This window comes from Medicago sativa, chromosome 1 (assembly GCF_051527215.1).
Source record: "Medicago sativa cultivar Bolivia chromosome 1, Bolivia_mono, whole genome shotgun sequence".
Lineage (NCBI taxonomy): Eukaryota > Viridiplantae > Streptophyta > Magnoliopsida > Fabales > Fabaceae > Medicago > Medicago sativa.
In genome coordinates this window covers 23,930,906-23,958,904 of record NC_140749.1, presented here as the reverse complement: position 1 = coordinate 23,958,904, position 27,999 = coordinate 23,930,906, and the positions used below count along the sequence as shown (strand labels likewise).

The 27,999-nt window shown below is 31.8% G+C and overlaps 2 protein-coding genes and 1 long non-coding RNA gene across 3 annotated transcripts; 2 read left to right on the top strand and 1 right to left on the bottom strand.

Annotated features, from left to right (window-relative positions):
- Positions 1–338: 338 nt before the first annotated feature.
- Positions 339–13,733, top strand: AUG3 (HAUS augmin-like complex subunit). Its single transcript, XM_085711636.1, has 17 exons — positions 339–634; positions 736–882; positions 2,215–2,410; positions 2,931–2,997; positions 3,125–3,228; positions 5,322–5,406; positions 5,951–6,005; positions 7,343–7,474; positions 7,835–7,904; positions 8,941–8,998; positions 9,092–9,147; positions 10,441–10,593; positions 11,158–11,269; positions 11,375–11,516; positions 11,917–11,992; positions 12,854–12,949; positions 13,243–13,733. The coding sequence occupies exons 1-17, from the start codon at positions 447–449 to the stop codon at positions 13,381–13,383; spliced, it is 1,878 nt and encodes a 625-aa protein (XP_085567762.1). The 5' UTR covers positions 339–446; the 3' UTR covers positions 13,384–13,733.
- Positions 13,734–14,269: 536 nt separating this feature from the next.
- Positions 14,270–18,439, bottom strand: LOC146953766 (WAT1-related protein At3g30340-like). The gene is made up of 6 exons (XM_085711640.1): positions 18,225–18,439; positions 17,620–17,676; positions 17,153–17,269; positions 14,926–15,328; positions 14,610–14,761; positions 14,270–14,530 (listed from the first exon to the last, which is right to left on the bottom strand). The coding sequence occupies exons 1-6, from the start codon at positions 18,392–18,394 to the stop codon at positions 14,407–14,409; spliced, it is 1,023 nt and encodes a 340-aa protein (XP_085567766.1). The 5' UTR covers positions 18,395–18,439; the 3' UTR covers positions 14,270–14,406.
- Positions 18,440–24,109: 5,670 nt separating this feature from the next.
- LOC146953765 (uncharacterized) lies at positions 24,110–27,880 on the top strand. The gene is made up of 2 exons (XR_015030004.1): positions 24,110–24,504; positions 27,487–27,880. It is a non-coding gene; the product is annotated as an uncharacterized LOC146953765 (long non-coding RNA).
- The last annotated feature ends 119 nt before the right edge of the window (positions 27,881–27,999 follow it).

The following is a 27,999-nucleotide window of genomic DNA, read 5'->3' as shown; positions in this document are numbered from 1 at the left end:
TACATTGAGGGAATATTACGATCATAGTTTTAAAAACTAGAATGGTCTTCGACTCATCAAGGTCCCTGGATCACAAAGTCAATGGTTGAACCAGTGGATCATTGGTTGATTAACATGACTATACCAAATTAATCGAATGACTTTGTTGTATAACTTGATCTAGCAAAAGTTTGAATAAGTTTGTATCCATAATTATTATAAATATAGTAAATAAATAAATTAGTATAATATTATTAAAAATAAGATATAAGTTAGTTTAAATATTCTAGTTTTTTAATTTGATTATTATAAAACAAAATCTTGGGTTTAAAAATAAAAATGTTTAGTTCATTGATAATATGGTGGAGTAACTTTGTGGACTGTAAGAAGAAGGGAAGAACATAACACAACACAACACATTTCCAACTCCCAATTCAAATTCAAATTCCATTCCCAGAGAAACGAAAATGAGCGGTGCAAGATTATGCACATTACTCGAAGAATTAGGTTACGAAGGAACGAAATCAGGTTCAGATTCATTGGATCCCGATAGCTTCGAATGGCCATTTCAGTACGAAGATACTCGACCGATTCTTCATTGGATCTGCTCCACTCTTCGTCCTTCCAATATTCTCTCCCTCTCTGAACTCTCTCAGTTCGTTACTCTCTTCATCTTCTTCGATTATTGCTATTTACACCCTCTCTTTTGCTATTGAAGTTTGTTGTAACTGTTTTTGTTGTTGTTGTTGTTGTTAGGTATGAGCAGTTTAAGAATCAAGGTAAATTATTGGAAGGTGATGATTTGGATTTTGCGTTTGATAGTATTTCGGCTTTTTCCGATACAACGGATAATCAGGAAGCGCTTTTTGGTCCTCATGAGCCGCTTAATCTGAAGGATATCAAGTTAGTTTGTTTCTTACTCAATTCATTTCAATTTTTTATTGACATTAAGTTTGATGCACCTCTATAACGTGTTATAAAGAATTTACCTACGAAGCATTAACATGGATACTAGACTGACAGACACGGATACTAGACACGACACTGACACGTTGACACCTGTCGAAGTTTAATGGGGTGTTTGCTTAAATGTTTAGATGATGTCTTAGAAGTGATTTTCAAGTGTAAGAAGCAATTCTAACTTTATAAAATTGTGTTTAACATTTTTTAAGAAATCAATTTTGGGGACTAAAAGCAATTTTACTTGAAGCTACTATTTGTAGCTTTTGATTCTAGAATTGATTTTAACACACAAATTTTTAATTCAACTCACTTTTAGATGAGTGTATACATACACAAATCACTTTATTGGCAACTCATTTTAGTCAAATGAATTTTACAGAATCAATTCTTGTCAAAGCAGAATCAAACATACACAAATTACTAAATTGAACGGAATCATATGTATCGGTGTCGTGTTGATGACGGCCACGGACATACGACACACCTTCGATAAGAAGTGTCGGTAGAGAAATTTACTAAGAATCTTAGTAAATTTCTCTATATGATGATTTATATGATAGTGGATTTTGTTAAATTTGTATCCAAGTGTAATACTATCAGTGTAATTTTATCTCCTCTATATTAAGAAAAACAAAAAAATGACTTTATGAGTAGAATGCTTTTAAGAAAAACAAAAAATGACAAAATGATGTAGAACGATTTTACTAAGCTGGTCTTATTAACTATTTTACTAAGCATAGGATTAGAAATGGCAACATTAGATAGAGTTGTAGTAGCACCTATTGTCTAAGCATAGGATTAGAAATGGCAACATTAGATAGAGTTGTAGTAGCACCTATTGTAGAAAAGATGGTGGAAAATAGGCTTAGGTGGTTTGGGCATGTAGAGAGGATTCCTGTAGATTTTGTAGTAAGGAGAGCAGATCACATGGAGCGTAGTCAAATCACTTGAGGCAGTCAAGAAGAGAAAGACCTAGAAAAACTACAAGAATAATTATTAAGAAAGATCAAGAGATTAATGAGTTAGGATAGAGATATGATAGAACAATATGGTGATCCATGTAGCGACCCCACTTAGTGGGATAAGAATTGGTTGTTGTCGTTTTGGCCTTATTTTTATAAATGAACAGTGAAAACTTAGAAATGCCACTTAATATGATTTTGTCAATATGAAGTGGTAGGAGTTATTACACTTACATTCATCATTTTACCTTGTAAAATCACGTTTTACATTAGTTATGGAATAAAATTTGAAGAAATGTTTTGTCTTCAGGGAAGAAACTATGACTTATAAAACTGAAGCTGCTGATTTGCAAAGACAGCTAAGGCATCTTCAATCTCAGTTCGACATGCTTTCTAGCCAGGCTTCGACATTGACGCAAGGAAGGCGAGCGCGTGTTGGCGCGACTTCTGTTGTTAACGGACACCTCACAGCGGTTGATGACAGCCTTTCTGGAAGAAATTTACAGGTGCTTCTACAATGTCTTATTAATTGTCGCATTACATGTTATCAATGAAGATGAAAGTATTTTATCATGTTTGTCATGTTGTGGCAATGCATAATTTCGTTTACTTTGGTAAGCAACTTTGATACTGAATTTGCATTCACAATGTTGTATTGTTTAGTTTTTCAATATAGAAATGATACATTTTGTAGCAAAGCAATCAATTAAAGAATATTTTAGAGGATCATTTTCAGGCTTTGGTAACAAAATGACCTTGATATCATTATAGAGAGGTCAGACCACCTTTTAATACCATCTTTCTATTAAACTTCCAGAATGGTTGCTCAGATGTTACCCCTTTATTTGTTTTTCTGCTATGCACTTATGCCTATAAGTTATCTTGCTAATGTCAATAATTATTTTATCATGCACCAGTGATTTTTAGTTAATTTTTTGTACTGTGCATTGTGTTGTCTGCATTTCAGTGTCATTGAAGTATGGTCTCGTGGTGGTTTGTTTTTATTAAATTCCTTTTGTTGATCAGATGAATGCAGTTCTCGGAAGAATTGCTTCCACAGCAGAGGAATTGGCTCATTACCATTCAGGAGATGGTAATATTTCCTTAACTTGCAGCTGCTCTATTGAATTCTTCTTTTTATTTGTTTGTATTTTTGTTTGCCATTGATTGCTGGCTGATTTCATCTTTCTTCTGATGAGTTTTGCTACTTTGAAATGCAGAAGATGGTATATATTTGGCATACTCAGACTTCAGCCAATTTTTGCTTGGAGATTCATCTTGTCTAAAAGAGCTAAATCAGTGGTTTGCTAAGCAACTAGACACAGTACGTGGATGAAACACTTTTTTCTTTAGATTCTTTTCACTGTTTTTCTTAGGATTGATAATTTGTATGCAAAAGCAAAGAAATTATTATTCATTCTGCCAGATTAACAATATAATTATGTTTGAAGTAGAGTAGGTCAGCCTACTGACTAAGGTTGCTGCCTGTGACATGGTAGTCATGGAAACAGCCTCTCCACTCATGGTGGAAAGGCGGCGTCCTACGCCCCATAACGGCGGGAATATCATGCACTTGCCCTCCTTTTTTGTAGATTCTCTTCATCCAGTTGCCATGGATTATTGTATAGCAATTTCTGATTGTTGGTTTACATTTGCTGAAGTTACATATATTATCTGGGATTCCCCCTCTACTTTGACCTTTTGGATATCTACAAATTCAACAACAACAACAACAACCAATCGTTATCCCACTAAGTAGGGTCGGCTCCATGAATAAATGACGCCATAGTGGTCTATCAAAAACCATGTCTTTCTCTAAACGGCTACATGACTCTAAAATTTATTCTAATAAAATGCACATTAGATCTTAGACCTGGAAAATCTGGGTGGTAGTATTTACGTGATAATGTCTATTAACGCTACTTTCAAGGAATGTGAGTCCGATTTCGACATGTTGTAGGACACAACTCCCATTTAACTATTTAAGTTACATCTTATAGGCATGAATCAAGTGGCTCTTGTACTTTGTAGTGATGTTGAAAATTCAGAATCATGATTATGTTAAACTGCTTTTATGGCTTGTTAGACTTGTGATTCTAGACTGCAAGTGTTTAGTTTTAATTTGAAATAGTATCTGTTTTGTCCAAGACCCTAGGTTTGAGGATTACTTAGTCTTGGACAGGGTTGAGACCTGACTAAGTGAAGCAGTGTGGTGGAGCCGGGGAAACCTACTTGCAAAGGTACTCCAGTACTCAAGTTATTATTTGTAGAAGGTTACTTGCAGCCGACTGCATTAGTTGTTAAGATGCGTACCTTAATGGCTTACCCTATATATTTACAAGAGGTTTCATTGGGAGCAATTCATTAGGATTCAATTTCACCGTCATTAAGGATTCTATTTATCTTTCCCATTGATGCAGAAATGCCTAAGGGAAGGGCTAGATATTCTGAGCACTGTGGTCCACTGTAGTTTTTGGGCAGGTCAGTGGGCCATGTTGATGGGATCTTAGATCTCAGTCAAAAATAGTCACAACTTGTACAGAATGCCTATCTAGTTTTCCTTTGGGACTTATCTAGTTTCCCGTCCAAAACAGTAATCTCCCTATGTTGTACTATTTATATGTTTCCTTCCTGATATTTATATCCTATAAAAAATTAAGAAAGAAAACTTGTCTTCCATGCTTAAACCATTTGAAAATGTGATGGCCAAGTCATATTCCATGGTCAACACTGTAAGATCATAAAAGTTGATATACTCAAATCATTTACAATTTTACTTGTTTCCCCATCTAAGGCTCTAACTATTGATTCATTAGAGCTTATTTCTTACTGTATTATCAATTGATCTGGACCCATATTAAAATGCTGTTTTGTTGAAAATTCTGTCTATTTTCTTATTGAAATACCAATGAAGAGTTCATGCTTAAATATGGCTGTATTGATATGTTCTACCTGGATGTCGTTACTATTTCCTTTATCCAGTATTATGTAAATTTAAATATTTAGATATGACAATGAGATCTTTATTACAAACCATGTTTCAAGCTTTGGATTATTATTTTTCTTGCTGATGCATAGATTTGATTATGACTTAGGATATACTATTATAGTCCATCTATCCCGCAATAAGTGTCATACTTGCTCATTTCACACAAATTAATTAAAGACTATAAATGAAAGAAAGAGAGTAGTAAATTTACCAAATTATCCTATTTAAGCATTGATGTATTCACCACTATCGTAAATACCAAGTGGAATGTAATGACTTGAGATTAGAAAAAAGTAATTAGTATCACATTAAAAATAACATTCTGTTTAGTAGATTTTTTTAACGATATTTTAATATTTTTATCAATGTACTATCTGTTTAGGTTTTGTGCCCTTTCATGATTTTTTTTCTTTTAATTTCAATGTTAGGGTCCATTTCGACTTGTTGCTGAGGAGGGGAAATCTAAATGCTCTTGGGTAAATCTTGATGATGTCTCAAGTAATTATGTTAGAGGTATACTTTCGCTTCTTACAATTCACTATTACTTTTCAATTTTCATCATCCTCAACACACTAGTATTATCTTTATCTATTATGACTTGCAAGTTGCAATTCTTATTTGGATCCTTCGGCTTCCTCACTGGCAGTGAACATGAGATTTTTAATTTATTCTCATCGATATAAATATATGTTATTGTATATATGATTATTAATTTTGTACTTATGCGAAAAATAGTTAACACGGGGATTCATTTGGATTTTATTTACTTATTTGTGGCTCCAATGAAATGGTATGGGAAAAGATTTCTTAAATATTCAGGCATTTAATATCTTACACATCATAAGGCTGCATTTGAATTAAAGTCTCTCCTAAAGTGTCTGGAGTCTGGACAAAACTGAAGCTCATAACAAATCTATCTTTAACTCAGTCTGTTCAAATAAAAAAGTTATGCACCCACGGTGTGGCTTATGCAAATAAATTCTTATACAAAAACACACATCCGTATGAACTAGCATAATGTTAACTTGGTTTTTTTTTTTTTTGTGTGGTTAAACAGATTTAGAAAAATCTCACCATCAACGTGTGTCTGAGTTGCAGCGGCTTCGTTCAATGTATGTGCTTCTTTCCGATATCATTGTAGATAGCCTTCTTCAGTAATTTGTGGATTTATCTATAAGAACAAGCTCTCTATCCGTCCTCCAAATACTAGGGTGTTACCCCATATTAGCCTCAGCCTCCAATGATATTATCACCAAAGTTGTCCTTAAAAAATTTAACTGTTTCCATGATAGTAGTCCTCTAATTATTTCCCACCAAGTTAGTCCCTTAAAGACACAAAGTTGTCTCCCAATTTTTCCTTTTGTGTCGCTATTTTAGCCATTTGGATGGATGAATTTGGTGACAATTGTGTAAATTTGAAAGACCAATTTGGTGAAAAGTTTGAAGAAGGACCTACTTAGTGGCACTTTAATCTGAGCCTTTATTTTGCTTAGTTTGTTGAAAAGTCCTTTAGGGACTAGTGTAGCAATGCCATGATCTTTAGAGGGCCAAATTGAGAACTCTTGATTTAACATGTACCAAGTTGTACAGCTATGAGTGTGTGTGGTGTTAGGGGCTGATCTATTTCTTAAAAATGTTATCTAGTGTAGTTATCTATATTTGTTAAACATGACGGGTCTGTCTTATAAATTGTTAATTCATTTGAGAAATTGACCAAAGCTTGAGTTCTCCCAGACCTATCACCTAAGCCCTGGTTATGAGAAGAATAAGTAACATGGAAACTTATCTTGGGAGATATTTGGTTGTGAGGAGAAAGTGAGAAGAGAGAAAAGGTAAGAAAGAGTGTGAGAGAAGAGAAAGAGATGAGAAATAAAGTAGAAATGATGTATTCTTTTGTCCAAGATAAATAGAAGAAAGAGAGATGTGTATTCTTTTGACTTCTTTAGTTTGGTTGCAGAAAAAATGAGAAGAGAGAAACGCTATTATTTTTTAAAAGACGAGCATGTCCTTTCATGATTTCAATGTTAGGGTCCATTTCGAACTTGGTTTATTACTTTCTTTCTTTCTGAAGTAGTTAAGGCGGTTGTTTGACATGAGATTCTGTCCTTTGACATTAGATTGTGGGTATCATGTGATTTGCCCTGTTGTTGCCGGATCACCATTTGTAATTATCTCATGACGTTCCTTTTAAAGACATGCACACACATCTTGTACTAATTGATTTATTGATTTAATTAGACTGGATCCTGTGGGTGCTAGTGCAGTGTTGACTGCATAGCTTTGCAACTTTCAAAGGATAAAGTTTGAATTCCCATTGAGGAATGTATGACTTAGTGCCTTCGCCATTCCCATAAATAGATAATGATATTCCCCCTCCCTATTTTAGAAAAAATGTTGAGATTCCCCCAATCTCTTAGTTTTTAATTTTATTGTCTTTAAATCATGACAGATTCGGAATAAGTGAAAGACAATGGGTAGAAGCACAAGTTGAGAATGCCAAGCAGCAGGCGATTTTAATGACGCTTAAATCACAAGTATCATCAGATGAAGCTCACATTCATCTTGACCACCATTCTCTTAGGTAATTTGCCTCTAATTTTATTTTTGATGTCAATATGTTCTCTATAATGCCTTTATGCTTCCTGGGTCTTAGATTTGTAACTTCCGTCCTCCTTTATGATCATTTTTTATAGACACCAGCCGACCTTTTTCACTGTGTTTTAGAAACCCCCCCTGTATGCAGAGGAACAAAAATGCATATGAATTATCAGTTTACAAAAGCAACTTTCTGTCAAGGAATTCTTTTATTTTTCAATGATATGTTTAGGATATTTTGAATTGAAAGGTGAACTTTCAAATTGTTTTGACTGAAAATGCTTTTTATTTTTTAAATCAATGCCAGTTTGTTATATGTAATCATGTCATTTGGTGCAATGTTCAGGAGAAAGCATTCTGAATTGAAAGGAGAGCTTTCAAATCTTTATAACCATGAAGAAAAACTGCTCTCAGAGGTCTGTTACTACATGGCTTCTGTTCAATGCTTGCGTACCTTCTTGCTTATAGTATTGGTTTTTTCCATTAAAAAGGATTGTACTATTCTGTTTAAACATAATTGGTAAATTAGCAATTTGGGTTATATACTATGTGTAATCAAAGGGCATTGCAGTCTCCATTTTTCAAAACTTCAAAGCTTAAGTTTTTGCTTTAATATGTCATTTAGAAAGTCTGTCCTAGCCACATTGTTATGGTTGACATAAATACTAGTCTACTGTGAAATTTATTATGCTGATGCCCACTTTCCTCTTCAAATAAAAAACAGAGGTTGTTAGGAACCCAGGAAAAGGAATGAGAAATTGATAGAAACAATTGAAGGAAATAACCAATCATATATGATGGTGGGAATAGGAGAAAGAGTTCTCCATCAAGGGTTATCCATATTAAAACTAAACTGCACTATTTTTCCAAACAAATCAAAACAATCACTCTACCCTGCATTCCCTTATTTATTATGTAACTGACTCTGTCTATCTAACCTGCAACTCTTGCTAATTCATTTCTGCTTGTCTTCTAGCTTGACAACTGCACCACTAGATGGGGGCATTACACCTTAGAACTACTCCTTAGTATGTTAGCTTGACATCTAATGGCCTACATTCAGTTTCATCAAAATATGAGGAAAGGACAACAAATACGTTGGACATAAGAAAAGCCACAGTTATTCAAGATATGAGCGTTTCACTTCATCAATGAACCAAATGACCTAAATGTTTGAGCTGTTGAGCAAGGAAAAAACAACGTGGCCTATCTCGTTTACTTAAATTAATTATGTAATTCATTGATATCCATTATTAACCTTAACTTATGGAGAGAATGGAATAATTGGAAATACATAATCAGATGTAGCAGAAGTCATTCATGGAAGATTAAGAAGATAGGAATGACTAATTATATCCTAGGGCCTATGCGTGCTAAAATATCCTACCATTTTATGATTATATTTGTTACCATATTCTCTCTTTCATTTGAATACTTTTCTCTCTTATTCAGACTATTCCAGAATTGTGTTGGGAACTAGCTCAACTTCAAGACACCTACATTTTACAAGGTTTTTAATGACTGTCTCAATATCTTTTGTTTTTTTGTGTTTTAGAAGACTCTTGGTACAAACTTAGAAATGCTCATATATTTTAACCTCTAGGTGATTATGATTTGAAGGTCATGCGCCAAGAGTACTACATTAACCGGCAGAAAGCGGTATGTTTATCTACTTATGTTGATTGTGTATCTGTATAAATATGACCTTGAAGTTTGGGATATGTTGATTAGGTTCATGTGTACATGCTACAACTTGAGATATTTCCTTGCTAAGACTTATAAGTTACTTGACAGTTAGTTGCATTATTTTGACGCATGAGTTTTGTTGAATACAGTTTTACCGGGGAAATGCATGAATTATTGAATGCACATAGTTTTACATGAGAAACTAAAACTAGGCAGTACATTTCTTGCTCTCATCCCCTGTATCTGCATTTCATAAAGTCTTTCGGTAAAAGCCTGTCAGTGATCAGGAATAGGGTTTAGTTTTGATTAGATTATTTGAAATTATTCTAAGATAATATTAGCATCTGAATTCAGTTCAGATATTATGTAGGTTGTGTTTTATCTCCTATCCTTTGTATTTGAATTTCGAGTTATAACCTATTAGTTAGCGTCTTCCTAACCACCTCTGCAACACTGCCTGCCTATATATCTGGTATGTGTGCAAGTGTTACCTTTAAAAAAAAGGAATAAAAAAGTACTGTTCCCAAACACAAATTTGTCATGAAACACAATTTAAATAAGTCATTGTGGCAGCATTGTTTGATCCTTATAGTTAACTTCACCTATTGGCAGAAGACTTGTGTCATTGTTCCTATAGTCGGCGATTGCCATTAATAAAATGAAAAATCTCAATATCATTTATTTCTTTATTTTATTTTTCTCAATAGTGGTGTCTCTACCCGCCATTTTATAAAATAAAATTGTGTAAATTATTTTAAACTTTTTTTGTCAAAACTTGCCAGCCAAAACATCAAATTTCACTCAATAAATATCCAAATTCATTATCTTCTTCAGACTCTAATCTCACATCTTGTAAAATCATTCAAAATTTATCTTGTTTTTCACTAATTTTTTTACATCTAAACTTCTTAAATTATTTCATATTCCAACTCCATCATAACCCCTAGAAATATATGAGTTAAAAATGAGAATTTAGGGTCTTATGTAAAAGAAAATTGTTGGCAAAATTAGATTTGCTTAATTTTAAAAATATAGACTTGATTGGTTTTAAAAAACTCGGGGTTCTTAAATGGAACATAGTCTCCAAACCAGAGGTACTTAAAGTGAAATTAAGCCAATAATTTATGTGTGGATATTTAGGAGTTTTATTTGTCCAATTACTTAGAATTATTTTCTGTTTCACAATGGTTTTAAACGATCCATAACCTTTCAATTTTGTGTACCTGTAACTAACCTTTGGTAATGAACATTAATTTCTGGCGGCAGTTCATAAACCATCTCATCAATCTGCTTGCCAGGCATCAGCTCTTAAAGATAGCCTGCCAGTTGGAAAAGAAGCACATGCTTGGTGCGTATTATTTGCTTCAGCTTATTGAGTCTGAGCTGCAAGCATACTTGTCTGCAACAGAGGGTCGAGTGGTATAATTTCTTACCATTTTCCATTGCACTTTTTCTTTAGCTCTCTTGTCATTGTTTTCTTTACAATTTTTTTGTTGCTTTGGTTCTCTCATTCTAGTTCAATTTCTCTATTCACCCCTTACTTTGTATTTTGTAACCTATCGGACTATATTTTTTCACACGTGTACATATGGAGAGAATGGTGTTCTTTAAGAAAGCTTTATAAACAAATATGTAATTAAAAATATGCATCCAGGTATTTTGCATTCTGGCTAAGCTAGTCCAATGTAAGGGTGAAAGCACGCAACAATGGGTTGCATGATTGACAGCTTGTTAGTTGCACTTAAAAATCTTTGCAGTTGACATAAATAGTTCGAAGGTGGCATTATAATGCCTTAATAAGTATAGTTTAATAAATAAACTCTACCTTTTGTCCTTTTTCCACTTATGCCCTTGGAAATACCTTCTAAAGATATCTTCTATCTTGGCATTCCTTAAATTTCCTATCATCATCCCTAGTTTCAAAATCTTACAGTTTGCCATTTAACTACTTTTATCTTTTAAACTTTATTTGATGGTTTGCAGGGTCGTTGTCTGGCTCTTATCCAAGCTGCATCTGATGGTCAAGAACAAGGGGGAGTACATGACAGCGATAATTTTTTGCATGCTATTAGAGACCTACTGAAAATCTATTCAAGTAGGGATTCACTTGTCATTATTTTGATTTATTCAAATTATAACAAACTTACAGACTAGTAATTGTCCTTTTTTTTTTTTTTTTTTAACTTTACCTTTTTCCCAGATACCCAAGCCGCACTGTCAACATATGTATCAGCACCAGGCATCGTCCAGCAAATATCAGCTCTTCATTCAGATTTGATGACACTTCAGTCCGACCTTGATAATTCTCTTCCTGAAGAACGAAATAGGTGTATTAATGAACTGTAAGTTTTTTGGCAAAGTTGGATGAACTTTTTGTTATGATATCTTTTTTGGGCTAGCAATTTAAATGCTTTAATGGCCTGGTGTAATTAAATTGCTGTTTTGGATGCCAAAAGTTACTCTTTCTACTGTAATCACATGGGTGTAAATGAAAGTCACCTAACATTTATCTGCATTGTATGAGACGTTCTTTCTTTCTTGATCAACTGCATTACTATCAAATTGGGAGTCTATGTCCTAATCGTTTCCTATTTACAATTATATTTGACGTTTTTGCATGTTTTAAGTGACATAGCATTGGCTCTTCTTTCCCATAATGATCAAGTTTTGAGTTACTTTTTCGTCATGGTTTAATATATATAATAAAAATGGGAAAGTATTCACGTCAATTTTTCAATACAGGTGCAGCCTTATTCAAAGTATGCAACAACTGCTTTTTGCATCTTCAACAACTGCACAGCCAATACTGACTCCTCGGGTATGAATCTCATATTTGCATTCATGGCTTCATGATACCATTATTAACTGTTTTTCCTTTTTTTCTGTATGGTTTTGGTTGTGTAAGTTGATTGGTCCCTTAGTACTAAGACATCTACTACAAGGTTGGGAAGTAGAGAATCAAGGCTGGTAAGTTGATTGATTCATCAGCAGCATAGTGGAACTCCTATGTAGTAGTGACAAATTAGGAGAGAGGAGGGAATTCAGTTCGGGGTTTGTGAGATCAATGTAAAAATAAGGGAGTGGGAGTTTGGTAATGCATGAATGCTTTAAGGCCCTTTGGGAAGAGAGAGGTTGACAGACCCTCAAAGACTCTGCATGTTTCTCTTCAATTTTTTATTTTTCAGTGTAATCTAGATTTTCCCCTAGTAAGGAATATACTGTGTTGTTCCATATTGCTATTAAATTAGTACCTCTCAGTTTCTTTTGCATATTACTCAAGGGTAAGAATGGTATTACTCAGTACAATACCCATATTACTTGCTTTTCCTTACTGTAGACTTTAAATATCTAAGCTACATTTGTCGAGAACATCACGGGCTGGCTTGAGTTTGTATTAAGGTTATCATATATTTATGTATGAAGGGGAATATAGTTCCAATTAAAGGGGGAAAATGATGGCAGGGGAACTCTATTGGAGAAACTTTAGAATACCTGTCACTAAATGGTTTCATTTAAAGTTTGATTTTTTAATAGAGTTTAGCGACATCAAGTGATTCACTGAACCAGCCCCACTTATTGGATAAATGCTTACTGTTATTATTGCAGGGAAATTAAAATTTTTGGCACCTTTTGTTTGTGTTGTGATTTGACTTTTTGTCTTGTTCTATGTCTGAATTAGCCGTTGATGAAAGAGCTCGATGAGATGGAAAAGATCAACACAAAGCTCTCTCTTGCCGTGGAAGACCTGACTCTAGAGCATGTCAAGAAAAATGAGGTAATGTGGCTCTGCTGTGGCTGCTTTTTACTAACACCGCTTTCATCATTTGTGGGTTTGAAAATATGAGCCTTTCATCATGTTGTCTAATCAATAATTTCCCTGTGTTGATGATTTCTCGAAAGTACTGTTTATTTGGCTGCTTCTAATTGATCTGGTTCTTGTAAATATTAAATGATTTGTGTATGCATTGCTTTTATATATATTCTACAATCGACACCCCCACATAATTTACAGAGATTCTGAACATTTTCCTATATGTTAACTGAAGCTTGATTTTCACTGTCATCCAGATTATAAAACACCATCAACAAGAATATGAACTTCAACGGCGCGTTTTTGTAGACTTCTTTTGCAATCCAGAACGGTTGATGATCCAAGTTAGTGAACTAACTGCAAGGGTCAGAGCTTTGCAAATTTCCCAGCAATCATAAGTACTCTTTATTTTCCATCCTCTTTTTCTTTTTCCTTTAAAGTTGTTTTTCCAACCCCCCCAATATTATCTCCATATCCGAGTGTGCAGTGCACTATCCTGATTCTTGCATGTGTTTTAACATTGAATATGTATTCGCTAACTTGTGTATATTGTATTAGAAAAACTACACTACGGCTGCCTTCTTCGCCTTTGCTCTATCTTTCTCACCTGTTTGATATCAGTTAACAAGTTAACTTAGAACTCTGTTGTAAATTGAAAGAAAACAAGGAACTCTTCCTGTGGACATAACTGAAGTGAGATGTTTTAACTCCTGGAATTGAGAAAATGAGTGTGGCTTTTGGACAGAAATAGTGGCTATCATTCTCATCATTACACCATATTCTGTTGTTTGTAGAATAGCATGTGTTCATGCTTGTTTGGTTTTGATTTATTGAGTCAGTCTGTTTTATTTTTCTAAAGCTACTAGTATGATTTTGATTGAAAGTTGTTTTGAATATAATTTTTCTATTTCAGACACACTACATTTGAGCTGCAGAAATATTTTAGATTTTTGTAAATTCATTGCAATTTTTCAGAATCATATTTTAAGAAAAGATCAGTATGTGTGACAGAAGAATTTGCTTTGAAGAACTTGCCAGTACTACTTGAATGATCAATTTTGTGTTTAGTACTATGTTCTCAGGATAAATATTTGGTGATAAAGAATATATATATATGGTCGATATTATTTAATCATTTAGCTGCAATATTTACTATGAAGTTATCAATAAAACAAGACTGCCTTTTTGATATGCCTGTAATATGGTATGATTAATAACACTAGGGATATGCTGGTGTGCTAAGGTGTCACTATTATATTATATATGCTACATTTGTTAAATATGTTACAATTTCATTGCTACTGCTTCTGGACAGATGTAAAGCAAGTCTTCAATTTCTGAGAAATCTTGTTCCCCCCTACGGCCTTAGCATATAGAGATCACTGATCTCAAAATTATTCATCATAGGATTGGTGGTATTGTTAGTGACATTCTTCCTCCTTTTGATTTTCTTGAGTGTCCTTCAAGGCACACTGTTCCCTGTCTTTACTTTTACCCCATAGGAGCATATACATGCCAGAAATAACCAAGACTGATCCTACAACACTGTTTATTGCAGATAGGAAGGTATTAGGGAAAATGCAATATAAAAAGTGGAAAAGTAAGAATGATAACTTGAACTAACCTTCCTAGATAAATTTCCTCTTGTAATATACAAAGATCAAGCACAGCCACAAACATCTGTATAAGTGGGGTAAATGCTGCAGTAAAAACTGGGCCTTTTTTTTTGACACACCATGCCATTGCCACATAGCACAAGCCTGATCCCACCAGCCCCTATGAAAGCAAATTTTAGTTCAAAATTTGTTCACATGAATTACGCTTGTTAAATCTTCTACAACTGTTGATTGATATGCATATTTAAATTTATAACTAGCAGATATCTTAATTCGAATAGAAACTTTCACGATGATGTGTTATATAATTAAGAATATTCTTACAGAGTATACAACACTCATTATTTGTTGCTTTCCTTTGAGAATCCATTTGGCATTGTTTCTATGGATGATGAAATTTAATATTGCGGATTGAATGGCTGCAAAGAGTGATATAATGGCTGTGCTAGAGTATCGATATGGATACTTTTTGCCAACCCTTTCTTGTATAAGAAACCATGAAGACCAGAAAACGCAACCTACTGTCAGAAATATTGAACCCATAATCCATTTCTTTATACTAGAGGCTGGTTGTGGTGTTGTGGCTTTGCGTGCTATGTTATATGATTGTGGATTGATTATGAGCATTCCTTTGTAAAGGATCAATACCAAAGCTCCACCAATACACACAAAAGTTCCCAAGATTTTGGCTTTAGCACTCTTGCTTTTCATGCTCATTTTTTCCATCCTAAGAATATAAAGCCAAATGAACAGTTATTGTGAAACCATTAAAATTATAACAGGACATTATTTAAGGTTTATATTTTGAATTATAATAAGGGCTTGTTTGAATGAGTTTTTGTTTTTAGTTTTTAAAATGTACTTCTTAAATCAGTTTTGAGAAACAGTTTTGAAAAAGAAAATAAAAAAAAAAACTGTTTGGTAATATCATTTCTTAAAACTGTTTTAAAAAAGATAAAATGAAAAAATTTGTTTGGATCGAAAACTGATTTTTAAAATGAGTAGTGATATTTTGACATCTATTTGATGACAACTTTGTTGACAACCTTGTTTTTCTCACTTCTTATTGGTCAAAAACAATGGAGAGAGAAAAAGGAAGAGAGAGGATAACAACATCATGTGAGTATGAGAGAAAGTTGTCCAAAAATTATCAAAAAGTGGTTGTCAAAATATCATTTCTCTTTTAAAATATTGCCCCAAAACAAAGGATAAAGTTGCAGAATATTACGGTAATGCCATTAATGAAATCTGTTACTTTTTTCCGTGTTTTCTCTTTTCGGAATTCTGAAACAAAAAATGCAAAACGGAAATCGAAAACACGTTAAAGCTGTTTTGCTTTTTTGCTTTTTAAAACAGCAATTTTGAAAATTATTTTTAAAAACAATTTTCCAAAACAGCATATCCAACCAAGTTTTTCCTTTTTAAATTTTTAAAAACCAAAAAATTGTTTTTGAAAACTGAATCAAACAGGCCCTAAGTATTTTGTTTTCGCTTTTTGACTCCACCCCTTACTATATTTTCTTTGACTTTTCATATTTTCCAATCGTTCAAAATACTATTTTTTCTAGTTGTTTTTGAAAAAAAATAATAATCAAAATGTATGATTAGATTATCTAGTACTCCCTCCATCCCTACTTACACACACCAATTGCAAGATAAAATTTGTCTTTAAATATAAATCTCTTTCAAGCTCCTAAATGCATTTATTTTATTTTTTCAAACATAACCTTTATTAATACTACAACTTTATTTTAGAATATAGAAAGTCAAATGTGTAAATACACTATATTCAAAAGGCGATTTAGTAATATTATTACACAAAATGTATAAATTCATTACACTGTCAACTTTTCTTAATTTAATGTATGAAAAAGAACTCTTATATGTGAAAAATGTCAATATAAAAAAGGATAGAGGGAGTATTTAGTACTTTTCTAGTACTTATTCTTGCTTCTATCATCTTTTAATCTTATTCTTGCAAATTCTAATAAAAAATAATTCAATAATTTCATTGAATTAAATGTACAATGACATAATTTTTTTTAGAGAAATGATATTTTGACAACCACTTTTTGACAACTTTTGGACAACTTTCTCTCTCATACTCACATGATGTTATTATCCTCTCTCTTCCTTTTTCTCTCTCCATTGTTTTTGACCAATAAGAAGTGAGAAAAACAAGATTGTCAACAAAGTTGTCATCAAATGGATGTCAAAATATCATTACTCTTTTTTTTATCAGGAGTGCATCAAATAGGAGAAATACTTGTGTAGTCTTAAACCCAAATCCAAATTATTTAGATACATACTTCCAAAATACACATAATTTAAATATTTTAAAAATATATATTATTTAATTATTTTTTCTTCCATATTTTTTAAATTCATATGATTGTGCACAAATGAGTTTTATTTATGTTTGTGGGCAAGCAAATTTATCTCATCGAATAGTCTAGCAAATGCTTATCATATTTATATTATATTTTATCATAGTAAGTGCCCATTTCCCATCTTGTTCACTAAACGAGCCATCATTATTTGTCGTACTTACCCCATTGGAAGTGCCAAAATGAAGGTGAATACAGGCACCGTATTGAGGAATGCAGATGCGAATGTTGCTGACGTATATTTAAGTCCAACAAGGAAGAGGTATTGGGTGAGTGTTGCTCTGAAATACATTCATAAAATCGTAATTTAGTGGCCACTACTTCAATATATACCTAGCTAACAAGAAAGAGTTTGTATTTCACAATGTAATAAACCATTGTTTGAATTCTTGTTATGAGAGATAAGCTTGAACGTATGTTGACTCCTCGAATTTGATTTAAATGTATGAAGTAAAAGGTATCAATGAATGTGCACAAGTCTTAAATCAATTAACAAAAATGTCAAAATTGTTAGACCAGATGTCAATGAAATACATTCATATGTGCGAGTTTCTAATGACTATTATCATTTCTCATTTGTAAAAATTAAAAAATCAATGTATAGCTATTAGTTAGTTGGAAGAGTACTTACCCTACAAGAGCACTAAAGAAAAGCAGACATATAATATGACCATTTATCTTGCTTTCCCTGTAAAATATAAAATTATAAAAAAAACAGACAAGAAAATCATCCAATCTTAATATCTTATCTTATCTTATCCTTTACAAATGCAAGTGCTTAAAATGCAAGAGAGTAAGTTTTTTATGTCTATATCTCTCTATTGATGTATTAAGTAAATGAGGGGTCGTATTATCAAAATTAGTGAGTATCGATAGAGATACTAAACAAAATTTTAATTTGACATAATTATGTGAAATTTCATTATACAAATAGAGAATTGCTCTTCTCCCATCTATTTTTGCTCATTTCCGTCCTACACGAGTTAACTCACGCTAAAAAACACACCTACGTGAGTTAATTCACGTTGAAAATGCATCTGCATGAGTTAACCCACACTCGACTATTTGACGGGAATGAACAAAAATAGATGGGAGAAGAGCAATTATCATACAAATATTCATTTCAAACATGCAAATTCGTCACTGCTAATACAAACTTCATTAAAAAAGAAAGTCACTTTCTAAATGATATACATAGCCAAGGACACAAATAATAAAGAGAATTAAAATATGCACCTTTCAAATATGCAAGCAATAGGTGCCAAACAAATAGCTGAAATTGCCTGTCGATATGTTAAAATGGTTAAATGGTTCATTCCTTCATTAAGAATCTTCTTCAGAAATATATTGACAAAAGCTAAAGCTAAATTAACTAGAATCATAACCAAAACTGGCTTCCACATCATAACTTTATATTTCTCTTTATTTGTATGTAATTTGTAAATATAAATATGTAGAGCTTTGAAAATATGCTGGGATGGCCACTATGTTCTTCAATATATATATATAGAAGAATTAACCTCCCAAAGAAGAGAGGGGAACAAACATATATTCCCTTCCCAAGTATTTTCGAGTTTATTAATTCTTTGGTGGGAATTTAATTACATGTCATTCAACATTCGTCAGCATCACTTTGATTGACCTCATGCCACCCAAAATTGGGAATTTACAGCATAAGCTTATTTGTAAAATAGTAAAGGTGAAATATAATGGAATGGTGAGGAAAGGAATAAACTTACTGTTTAAATAAACAATTTCAAGATGGAATGATGAAAATTGATTTGATCTCATTGCCCAAAATTAGAGAGAGAGAGAAGGCAGTAGCATGAAATACATAAGTTTTTTTTTTTTAAGAAACTTTAGTTTTTTTTTCTTCACATAAACTTTAGTTTTTTTTAGCTAATCGTTTATTTATTTAATCTCTTCACATAAAATCGTCTAACTCTGCTTTTATTTTCTTTTTAAGGAAATTGTACTTTTAATTATATTTCTTAAAAAAAATTAAAAGCACAACTTCCTTAAAAAGAAAATAAAAGCAGAGTTAGACGATTTTATCTTATAATTTTGAAAATATTTTTTTCTCAATCATAAAAAAATATGAATTATGTCTCTAATATAGTGATTAACTTTTATGCGTAAAACTTCCCTATAAAAAATACATTTACGTGTAAAACTGTTTAACTTTAAGAATTCACGACTTATCATAGTCACAAATGATGTGGTAACACATCATTAAATACACACAATTTTTTTTTGTCAATACATGTGTAAATATTTTAACGAAAAATCTCTGGTTTGGTCTTTAAAAATGTATGGGTAAGTCATTTTAGTCAACAATTTATAAATAGACAAAATCATCTTTGAATCTATAAGATGTCGATCAATTTAGCTGTTATCTTATATCTTTCTGTTACACTAACATGACACCTATAATATGTAGGTGGCACACCATATACATAGCCGCATATGTGATACATCATAGGAACATTTTCGGGTTTCTTCCCCGTTCAAAATAAAAATAACATAGGAATATTTTCGGGTTTCTTCCCCGTCCAAAATAAAAATAAAATTGGGTACGAAAATGATGGAAGGCTTGTTGGTAAGTTGATTTTGGATTAGATTATATAGCTCAAATTTGATGATGTTCTACCGAGAATTTAGTTTAAGATATTGTTGCTTTTGCTTCTGACTTTGTGTGTGATAGTGAAATGGGTTGTATAATACGTAAATATATTTGTTTCAACCCACTCAGAAGTGGTAGAATATGCTTCTAAATCTAAATGTTTTTTAAGATACATTTTAGTTTTGTTTTTTTGAGTCTCGATGCATTTTCTTTACAAATTTGCCAGATTTAGATTTTAAAATTTAACGTATGTTCCAAGTTACATTTCAAACGTAAGGAAAAAAAAAAAAACTTCTAGTTCCGTAAGTATGACTCGTGTGCGTGTGCATGTTTTTTTTGCCATTAGACTCTTTAAAACCAAAAAAGAAAGAAAAAAGAACTACTTTTTATAGATACAATTTGTCTACTCTTAACAAATGGAGATCTTCAACTCATCGTTTTCTCTTCTAAAACACGTATTTTGGTATGAATGAGGTAGAAGAGTAGAGATTTGGTTGGGATGAAGAAGACGATTATATATTTGTTTAATATGAGAAGGTGGAAGAAGAGACAAATGATTGGATATTTTGGGATGAGGATGGAGAAGACCCAAAAATTTTAATCTTTTAATTTAGCCCCTATGACGTGTCGCTGCGTATATGGAGTTCAAATAAAACACTTAACTTGTCAGTTTGTGTGATGTAGAAGAACTACATTAATTGACGTCTTTAGTAGTAGTAGTAGTAGTAGTAGTAGTAGTAGTAGTAGTATTATTATTATTATTATTATTATTATTATTATTATTATTATTATTATTATTATTATTATTATTATTATTATTATTATTATTATTATTATTATTATTATTATTATTATTATTATTATTATTATTATTATTATTATTATTATTATTATTATTATTATTATTATTATTATTATTATTATTATTATTATTATTATTATTATTATTATTATTATTATTATTATTATTATTATTATTATTATTATTATTATTATTATTATTATTATTATTATTATTATTATTATTATTATTATTATTATTATTATTATTATTATTATTATTATTATTATTATTATTATTATTATTATTATTATTATTATTATTATTATTATTATTATTATTATTATTATTATTATTATTATTATTATTATTATTATTATTATTATTATTATTATTATTATTATTATTATTATTATTATTATTATTATTATTATTATTATTATTATTATTATTATTATTATTATTATTATTATTATTATTATTATTATTTTATTTTGGTCTATTTATAAATTTTAATGACTAAATTTATCAACCTTTATAATTTTCGGGACTAATTATCAACCCTTATAAAATTGAATTTTATAATATACTTTAAAATCAATATTATTTTAATATAATGAACTTCTATAAAATCGATACCAAGCAATTATAAATTACTTTTATAGAGGTTTTTACTCTCTTCACAACATCGCCACTCTAAATTTATATAAACATTATATATATTTAATTTACTAATTTTAATAACCATTATATTTTTCCTTGAAAAAAAAAATAACCATTATATTTTTTTTGACACAATATCCATTATATTTATTAAATTTTAAATTCTAAAAGATAAACAAAAAATTTATCTTGGAAGTTCGCTCGCAAGATAGTGTATTGAATTTTAAATTAAACTTTTAAAAAAGAAATTAATTTAATGAGAATTATTAACTCAGAATATCACGAACATGATTTTGATTTTAAAAAAAAAACTTTACTATTTTTTTATTGAAATACAATATAATTTAATTATAAAAATATTTTTAAATAGAAATAAAATTATATTGAACTTTGATTTTTTTTTTATTAAATTTTACTGGAAATTTGGAGTATGAGTCAAATTTTGATATATTAGCAGTCTGTAAAAGTTACAATATCAACCAATCACATATTATTGTATTGTGATTTTTAATTTTAATATCTAATACTTTCACTAAAATTAGTCACTAAATATCAAAATTTTCACTAAAAATATTTCACTTAAGTGTCAAATTATTTTAGACAAAACGGTCTATGCTCTATTACTGGAGCGAACCTTTTGAACTAATTTGAAAATATGTGAGTTTGAGAGATGAAAATGATTGTCCGTTAAAATCTTGATCATTAAGTTGGTGATTCACTCATTTTTTTTTTTGTTTACTTCATTTCAAGTTTCAAATGTTAAATAATTAAGATCCATTAACATCGGATATCAAACTTTAGTTTGATATTAAATCTCAATCGAGTTTGACACTAAATTAACCCTCTTACTTTTAAAATTAAAGGCTAATAATTGTTCTCTATCTTAACTCACGTGAGTTTCAATTTCGTGAGCATTTGAAAGCATACCATCATGGCATGACTTTCTTTCTTTGCTTATGGATATTTTTACCCTCATTAGCAGCGTTAACAGAAAGACGAGTGTGCTTGTTAAGAGAGTCCAGAGGAAAAAGATCATGTGACTTAATTCAACAAACAATTCAACTTTTCATAAAAAGGTTACTACTTTAGACCCTTAAAGAGTGCCCCGGGGACACTCGTTAACATTTCCCTTTGATTAAATAAAGTACTATGTGATTGAGATTTGGCAAACGGAATTTGACACATGCGGATCATTTAATTCTTTAAAGTTTTAAACATTTGACATTTTGGTTTATTAAATTACAAAAGTTAGACATTTAGTCTTTTTACTGGTGTTTGATATTTGTAACTTAAGAAACCAAATAAAGGTTTGTAAAATAAGAACTAAAATAAATGAAAAGTACTTACAAAATAAATGAAAAATACTTAAATTACAAAATGTTTAATGAATTGTGTGTTTCACACTCATTTCGTCAAATTTGTATTTGTGATAATGATGTACAAATGTAATAGTAAGTTAAATTTGTATTTGTACAAAAAAATTGTATTTTGTATAAATTACAAAATGTTATAATGTTCGTTTTTTTTAATAATTTATAATTAAATTACTTCAATATTTTAAAATTATATAATTATGAATGAATATAAAAATTATTGTTAAAATGTAATGATATAGAGTTATTGCTGGGACCCAATTAATAATTATTTTGAGGTGCTGGGTTGGAGAGATTGGGTGCTTATTACATATTAATTACTCCCTCCGTTCCTTTTTAAGTGTCGTTTTAGGGTGCATTTTTTGTTCCTATTTAACTATCGTTTTGGTATTTTAAGGGTACGATTTGTCAATTATACCATTTGTTAATTATTTATATCTTTTTTTTGTTTGGTTACGCTTATCTTTTTTTAATAAAACTAATTAATGCTATATATTTGAAAAAGTAAAGTTTATTTTTTTAAACAAAGTTTATTTTTTTAAAAACAAAATTTGTTTTTTGTTATCTTTAGATTTAAACAAAATTTTGTTACATATAATAATGATTTTATTAAGAGTTAAAATTCTATAAATAAGATGAATACTCATTGTTAAAAATTTCAAGTGCAGAGTAAAAGAACAATTTGAGAGAAAAACAAATAAAAACTCCATGAATGTTCAAAAAGAATAAAGAGTGGAAGACTCATTAGAACTGCTGATGAAAGGTGAAAAGGGAGAAGTAGTTGAAGACTCGTTTGACAAGATACAAGAACAAAAACAAGATGGCAATGAAGAAGAAGAAGTTTCATCAAGAGTACTTATGGATATTGACTTAAATTAATTAAAGAGATGGGCACAATATTTAGAAAATCGACAATTGTTTGTTATGAGAGAGAGTGTGCAAACAAAAAAAAATTGTTGGAGAAAAAAATAGTAAGTAACAAATGTTTGTTACGATCTTAAAAAAAATGTTTGTTACGAGAAAAATATAACATATTAAATTTATTGGAAAGATAAAATGTGTGCCAGAAAATAGAGATATATTGATGGATTAAATAGAGGGTATAATAGGAAGAAAACGTGCAAAAATTCACTTTGCTATTTTCGTGGAAATTTTCTAAAACGACACTTAAAAAGGAACAGAGGGAGTATAAAACAAATGACGCGTACAGTCGGGACCCATTTATACACCCAAATGGGGTGCTGCATTGTAGATGGTCTTACATGCAACATAAACGAACGTGAAAATCATCATCATTCCAGTATGATGCACGAGAGCAAGACTAGAAATATTTTTCGGTAAAATCACATTATTCTTTTTTTAAAGTATCTTAAAGGGATTCAATGTCATCCTATTTGCATCAAATATATATAAATTTATGGAGCGAATTAACCCTAAAATGTGACTGTAATATCTCGCCTGTCAGTATCAGAATATTACCAGTCGATCATGCCAGAGGATTTAAGTTCATGGAAAATAAGTGTGATGGAAATATTTTATGTGATGTCAGCTTAATACGAGTTAAGTATCAGTGTCGTATTAAACACGCTTGGAGCAAGGGCAATTTAGTAATTGCACGTTTAAGAGATATTTATTTGATTTTGGCTCAAAATATCTCACTTTCCACTCTTCTTTCTCTCTCTAGGTTTTGGCAAGAGATTCTTCTCCTCCTTCTCTCCTCTTTCACGCCTTCCTCTCTTCTGCTTGCCATCCAAGAATTTGATTCCATCTTTATACATACTTGAGCAAGGCTTCTTCAAGATCATAGTGAAGTATGGAAGCTTGGTTTGGATTGTTACCACTACTCTTTCTTTTCACCAAGAGAACCTCAAGAGGTTAGGGTCTTGGTTATGTTGGAAGTAGAAGCATGAATTTGTGCATGATGTGGTTCTTCATGATTAAGAAACAAAGAGAAAGATGGAAGAAGTGGGATTGATGAGCTAAAGCCATGGATTTGTGTTGAACCAAGAGCTAGGGTTTTGGCATGCTTGAGCTTAGGACTTGGAGGCTTTGGGAATCAAGTGCAATCTTATTTAGGTGAGTTCCAGAGATAGACATCTTACATTTGGGTTTGTTTAATCTTGTGAAGAAATCATGATTTATGTTAGTTTAGCTTTTATGAAACTTTAGTATCCCCAAAGTAATTCTTGTTGTTTATATGTTAAAATTGCCATGAGATGTGTTTAAATAAGTCTATACGTGTTGCTAGATGTGTTTGGTGCATTACTGGGTCGAATTGGACGAGTTTTGGGTCAAAATTGGCGAAAACCCGCGGCCGGAACACGCGAAAACACAAGTTACGGAGCGTTGCGCCTGTACAAGGGCGCTAGGCGCCCACATATCAGTGAGCTAGTGCTAGGCGCCCTAACTCTGGCGCCAGGCGCCCTAGACAGGACAACGTTCGTGTTGTTTTGCGTACGGGAGCTTGGGGGCAGTCGTGTGGGGGTCCATAGCGATCGTTTCGAAGTATTCTTTTGTTGTTTTCACTTATTTTTCTACTGGAACAAACTTGGCTTTATCAAATCTTAGAATTTATAAACGGCTTGGAACTTGGGTTTATGGCATTTTCGGTCTTCAGAAATTATTGGAAATATGCACATAACATCAAATGATTCTTGAATCAAAAATCATGGCAATCTTAGCATGTATCACAAGGATGGCTCAAGAGAGTTTAAGCATGATGGGGTAGTGATGAACTAAGATGGGGAATAAAGTAGATCCTTGACATAGCTTGTCAAGAACTAGAATAGCTTATAAAGAAATAGAATGCTAGACATGAGTTTTATGCTTGATAAGGTGCAAAGTGATATAGAGTATTCTCTTCGTATAGGAGCTAGAGTGACCGTACGAGTATGGCAAGACGTGAATTGATTAGATATATCTTCACATAGCAAGTTAAGCAAGCATATATCTTACCTCTAGATGGATCGTATAGGAATCCGAGGTAAAAAAAGATAGCATGTATATATTTAATACTCATGCATTTATAGACCAAGACTTTATTAAAGCTGTGAAGCGATTAGTTATCTATTCACAAAGAAAGCTTAAACAAGATGTGGTGGTCGTGTCTCTTGTGTTCCACACTAGGTTGGCTCAAGGGGTTTCCACTAGGAGAAACGGGGTTAGCCGTAAGGAACCCGCACGTCACTGCAGGAGTGTCGTTGGTTATACCTTAGATATGTTTCCATCGGTTAGATAGGGATTGTGCTCGGGTTTACTCCACCCCGGGGCTCTCCGTAAAATGAACTCAGATATTATTTGTTTGTTAAACGCTAACCTAATCAATGAATCTGACTATGCATATTCATTAGACATGTTTATATTATGTCATAGAGCCTTGACGTAGATCGTCAAGAATAGTAGAGCCTTGGCGTAGATCGTCAAGAACTAGTATGATAACAAGATAAGATATGTTGTTAGATACAACGTATGTACGCATAGAGCAAATAGAGAAAGTTAGTCGATGACGATCTTAGGTTTCTCCTAATCGTCCGGTTTAGAATCGTGTCATGATTATGTTTATGCTTAGGCCTCGATACGTAGAGCGTATTCTTGGCAATGCGGTTTTAGTTTCCCCTTGACCGCCATGACACGTATAGAAGTGAAGCCTATAACAATTTAAGATGAGGCTATGATGGCCCTATTATGCACGACCGTCTAGGAAAGCAAGTCCCCACACACGTATAATCAACCGGCAGGTTGTATTGTAGACACGTGGTGACCGTAGGTTTCCCCCGAGGTTACCTATAGCCTAGGATTAGGTGGAACTCACTGAGACATTTGATGAGTCATAATTTAGTCTATTTTAATGCATTATTTAGTACTGTTTTATTTAGATTTAGTTTTATTTTATTTAAGTTTTATTTCCTTTTTGAATATTTTACTTTAAATTTCATTTTATTTTATTTCAGAAACGGATATATGGTAGAAGGTGTCTTGGAGCAAAAGAAAGAGGACTGGAGCAAATACAATGCAAAAATACGAAGATATGGAGACAAAAATATGTCTCCCACAAGTCAGAAGCTTGGCACGGCCATGCCACCCTCCAGAGCCCCTTTTGCTGCTTTTTCTTCGGGCCCAAGTTACTCTGTTCTAGTTTTACTGATTAGCCCTTATAGTTGCTTAGATTTTAAGTCAATTGTAAAGCTATAAATTGAGTAGCTCTCCGTCATAAATATTCATCTTTATTCTTGGAATCAATAGTGACAATTGTTTTCTAAATAAAGTTCACCTTTTATTTCTTTATTTTCTTGTTATTTATTTTATGCCTTCTCTCTTCTCTCCCATGTCTACGATGAACGTTAGTGAGTAGACTTCTCTTGTCTTGGGATTGTTGGATAAGTCTAATGACATAATCCTAATCGAACCAAGCTTTAACCCTAATTTCATGTAGCCGTAATTTCTAATTTAGATTCAGCGTTTTAACATGGATTAACCATTATCAAACTGTAAAAGCGAAAGTGGAGGGTTTGATAATTGTTAATCCATCATCCCAAATATCAATTCATAAAGCGAAAGCGGAGCTTTGATATTGGAGCAAGTGAATCTATACAATAATTGCAAAGGCAGCGAAATAGTCTTTGCAATTATTGAGACATGTGTAGTTTCAATCCTTATAAGCTTCTTCTAGTAATCAAGTCAGCGAAATAGGCTTGGTTACTAGGGGTAAACTCTCACCGGACTTTTACCGGAAAGGTGAGGGGCTAAAGGGAAACCGGTCTTTAGAAATTAAGGTGTAAAACATGAGACTAGAAGTTAAGGTTTTGACTAGTGAAGGATTTGTCATTAGGATGAACCAATAATCCCAAGACACTTTTACTTTATTATTGTTATTTTCTTATAATTAAAAATCCAAACTTTATTCTCAAAACCTTCACCTAATCGTTATCTAAAGTTAATTGAATTCATAACTCCCTGTCGGAACGATACTCTCTTTTACTACTATTACTTCGATAGACCGTGCACTTGCGGTTTGGCTCTATCAACATTATGTTTCATCCCAATCCTTATTTGTTTCAGATATCAGGATGGATTAGCAAGCTAGTAGCCGAATGGATGATTCAGCAAGTGTTCGTTCGTATCGCTGCAGGAAGACATGGATATACTAGGATGCATTTATTATACTTTAGAAAAGTTAAGTTGTAATCTATTTGTATGAACACATTTGTTGTATAAGACTTTCATTCGTAGTTGTAATGTTGTAAATTTTTTTAATGTATCCAGTACTAAACTAACGCACATGCTAGACTTTCTACATACGTCTAGTATGAGTGTTACATTGCCCCAAAAAATTATTATCTTCTTTTTTTAGTCAAGTAGTTTAGTGACTAGAGCTCATACATTTCAAATGTGGAGAGGTGAGGTTTTCTGAGGTTTAAACCCTAACCCCTGCATATAATATACAATATCTATATCAGTTGAGATAAGTTCACAAGATAATTATTATATCAACGGTGCTTTTATTCATTAGAAAGCTAGATTTATTAGTTTTTCTTTTTAAAGTCTTTCCATTAACGTTTTTGAATTGTAACT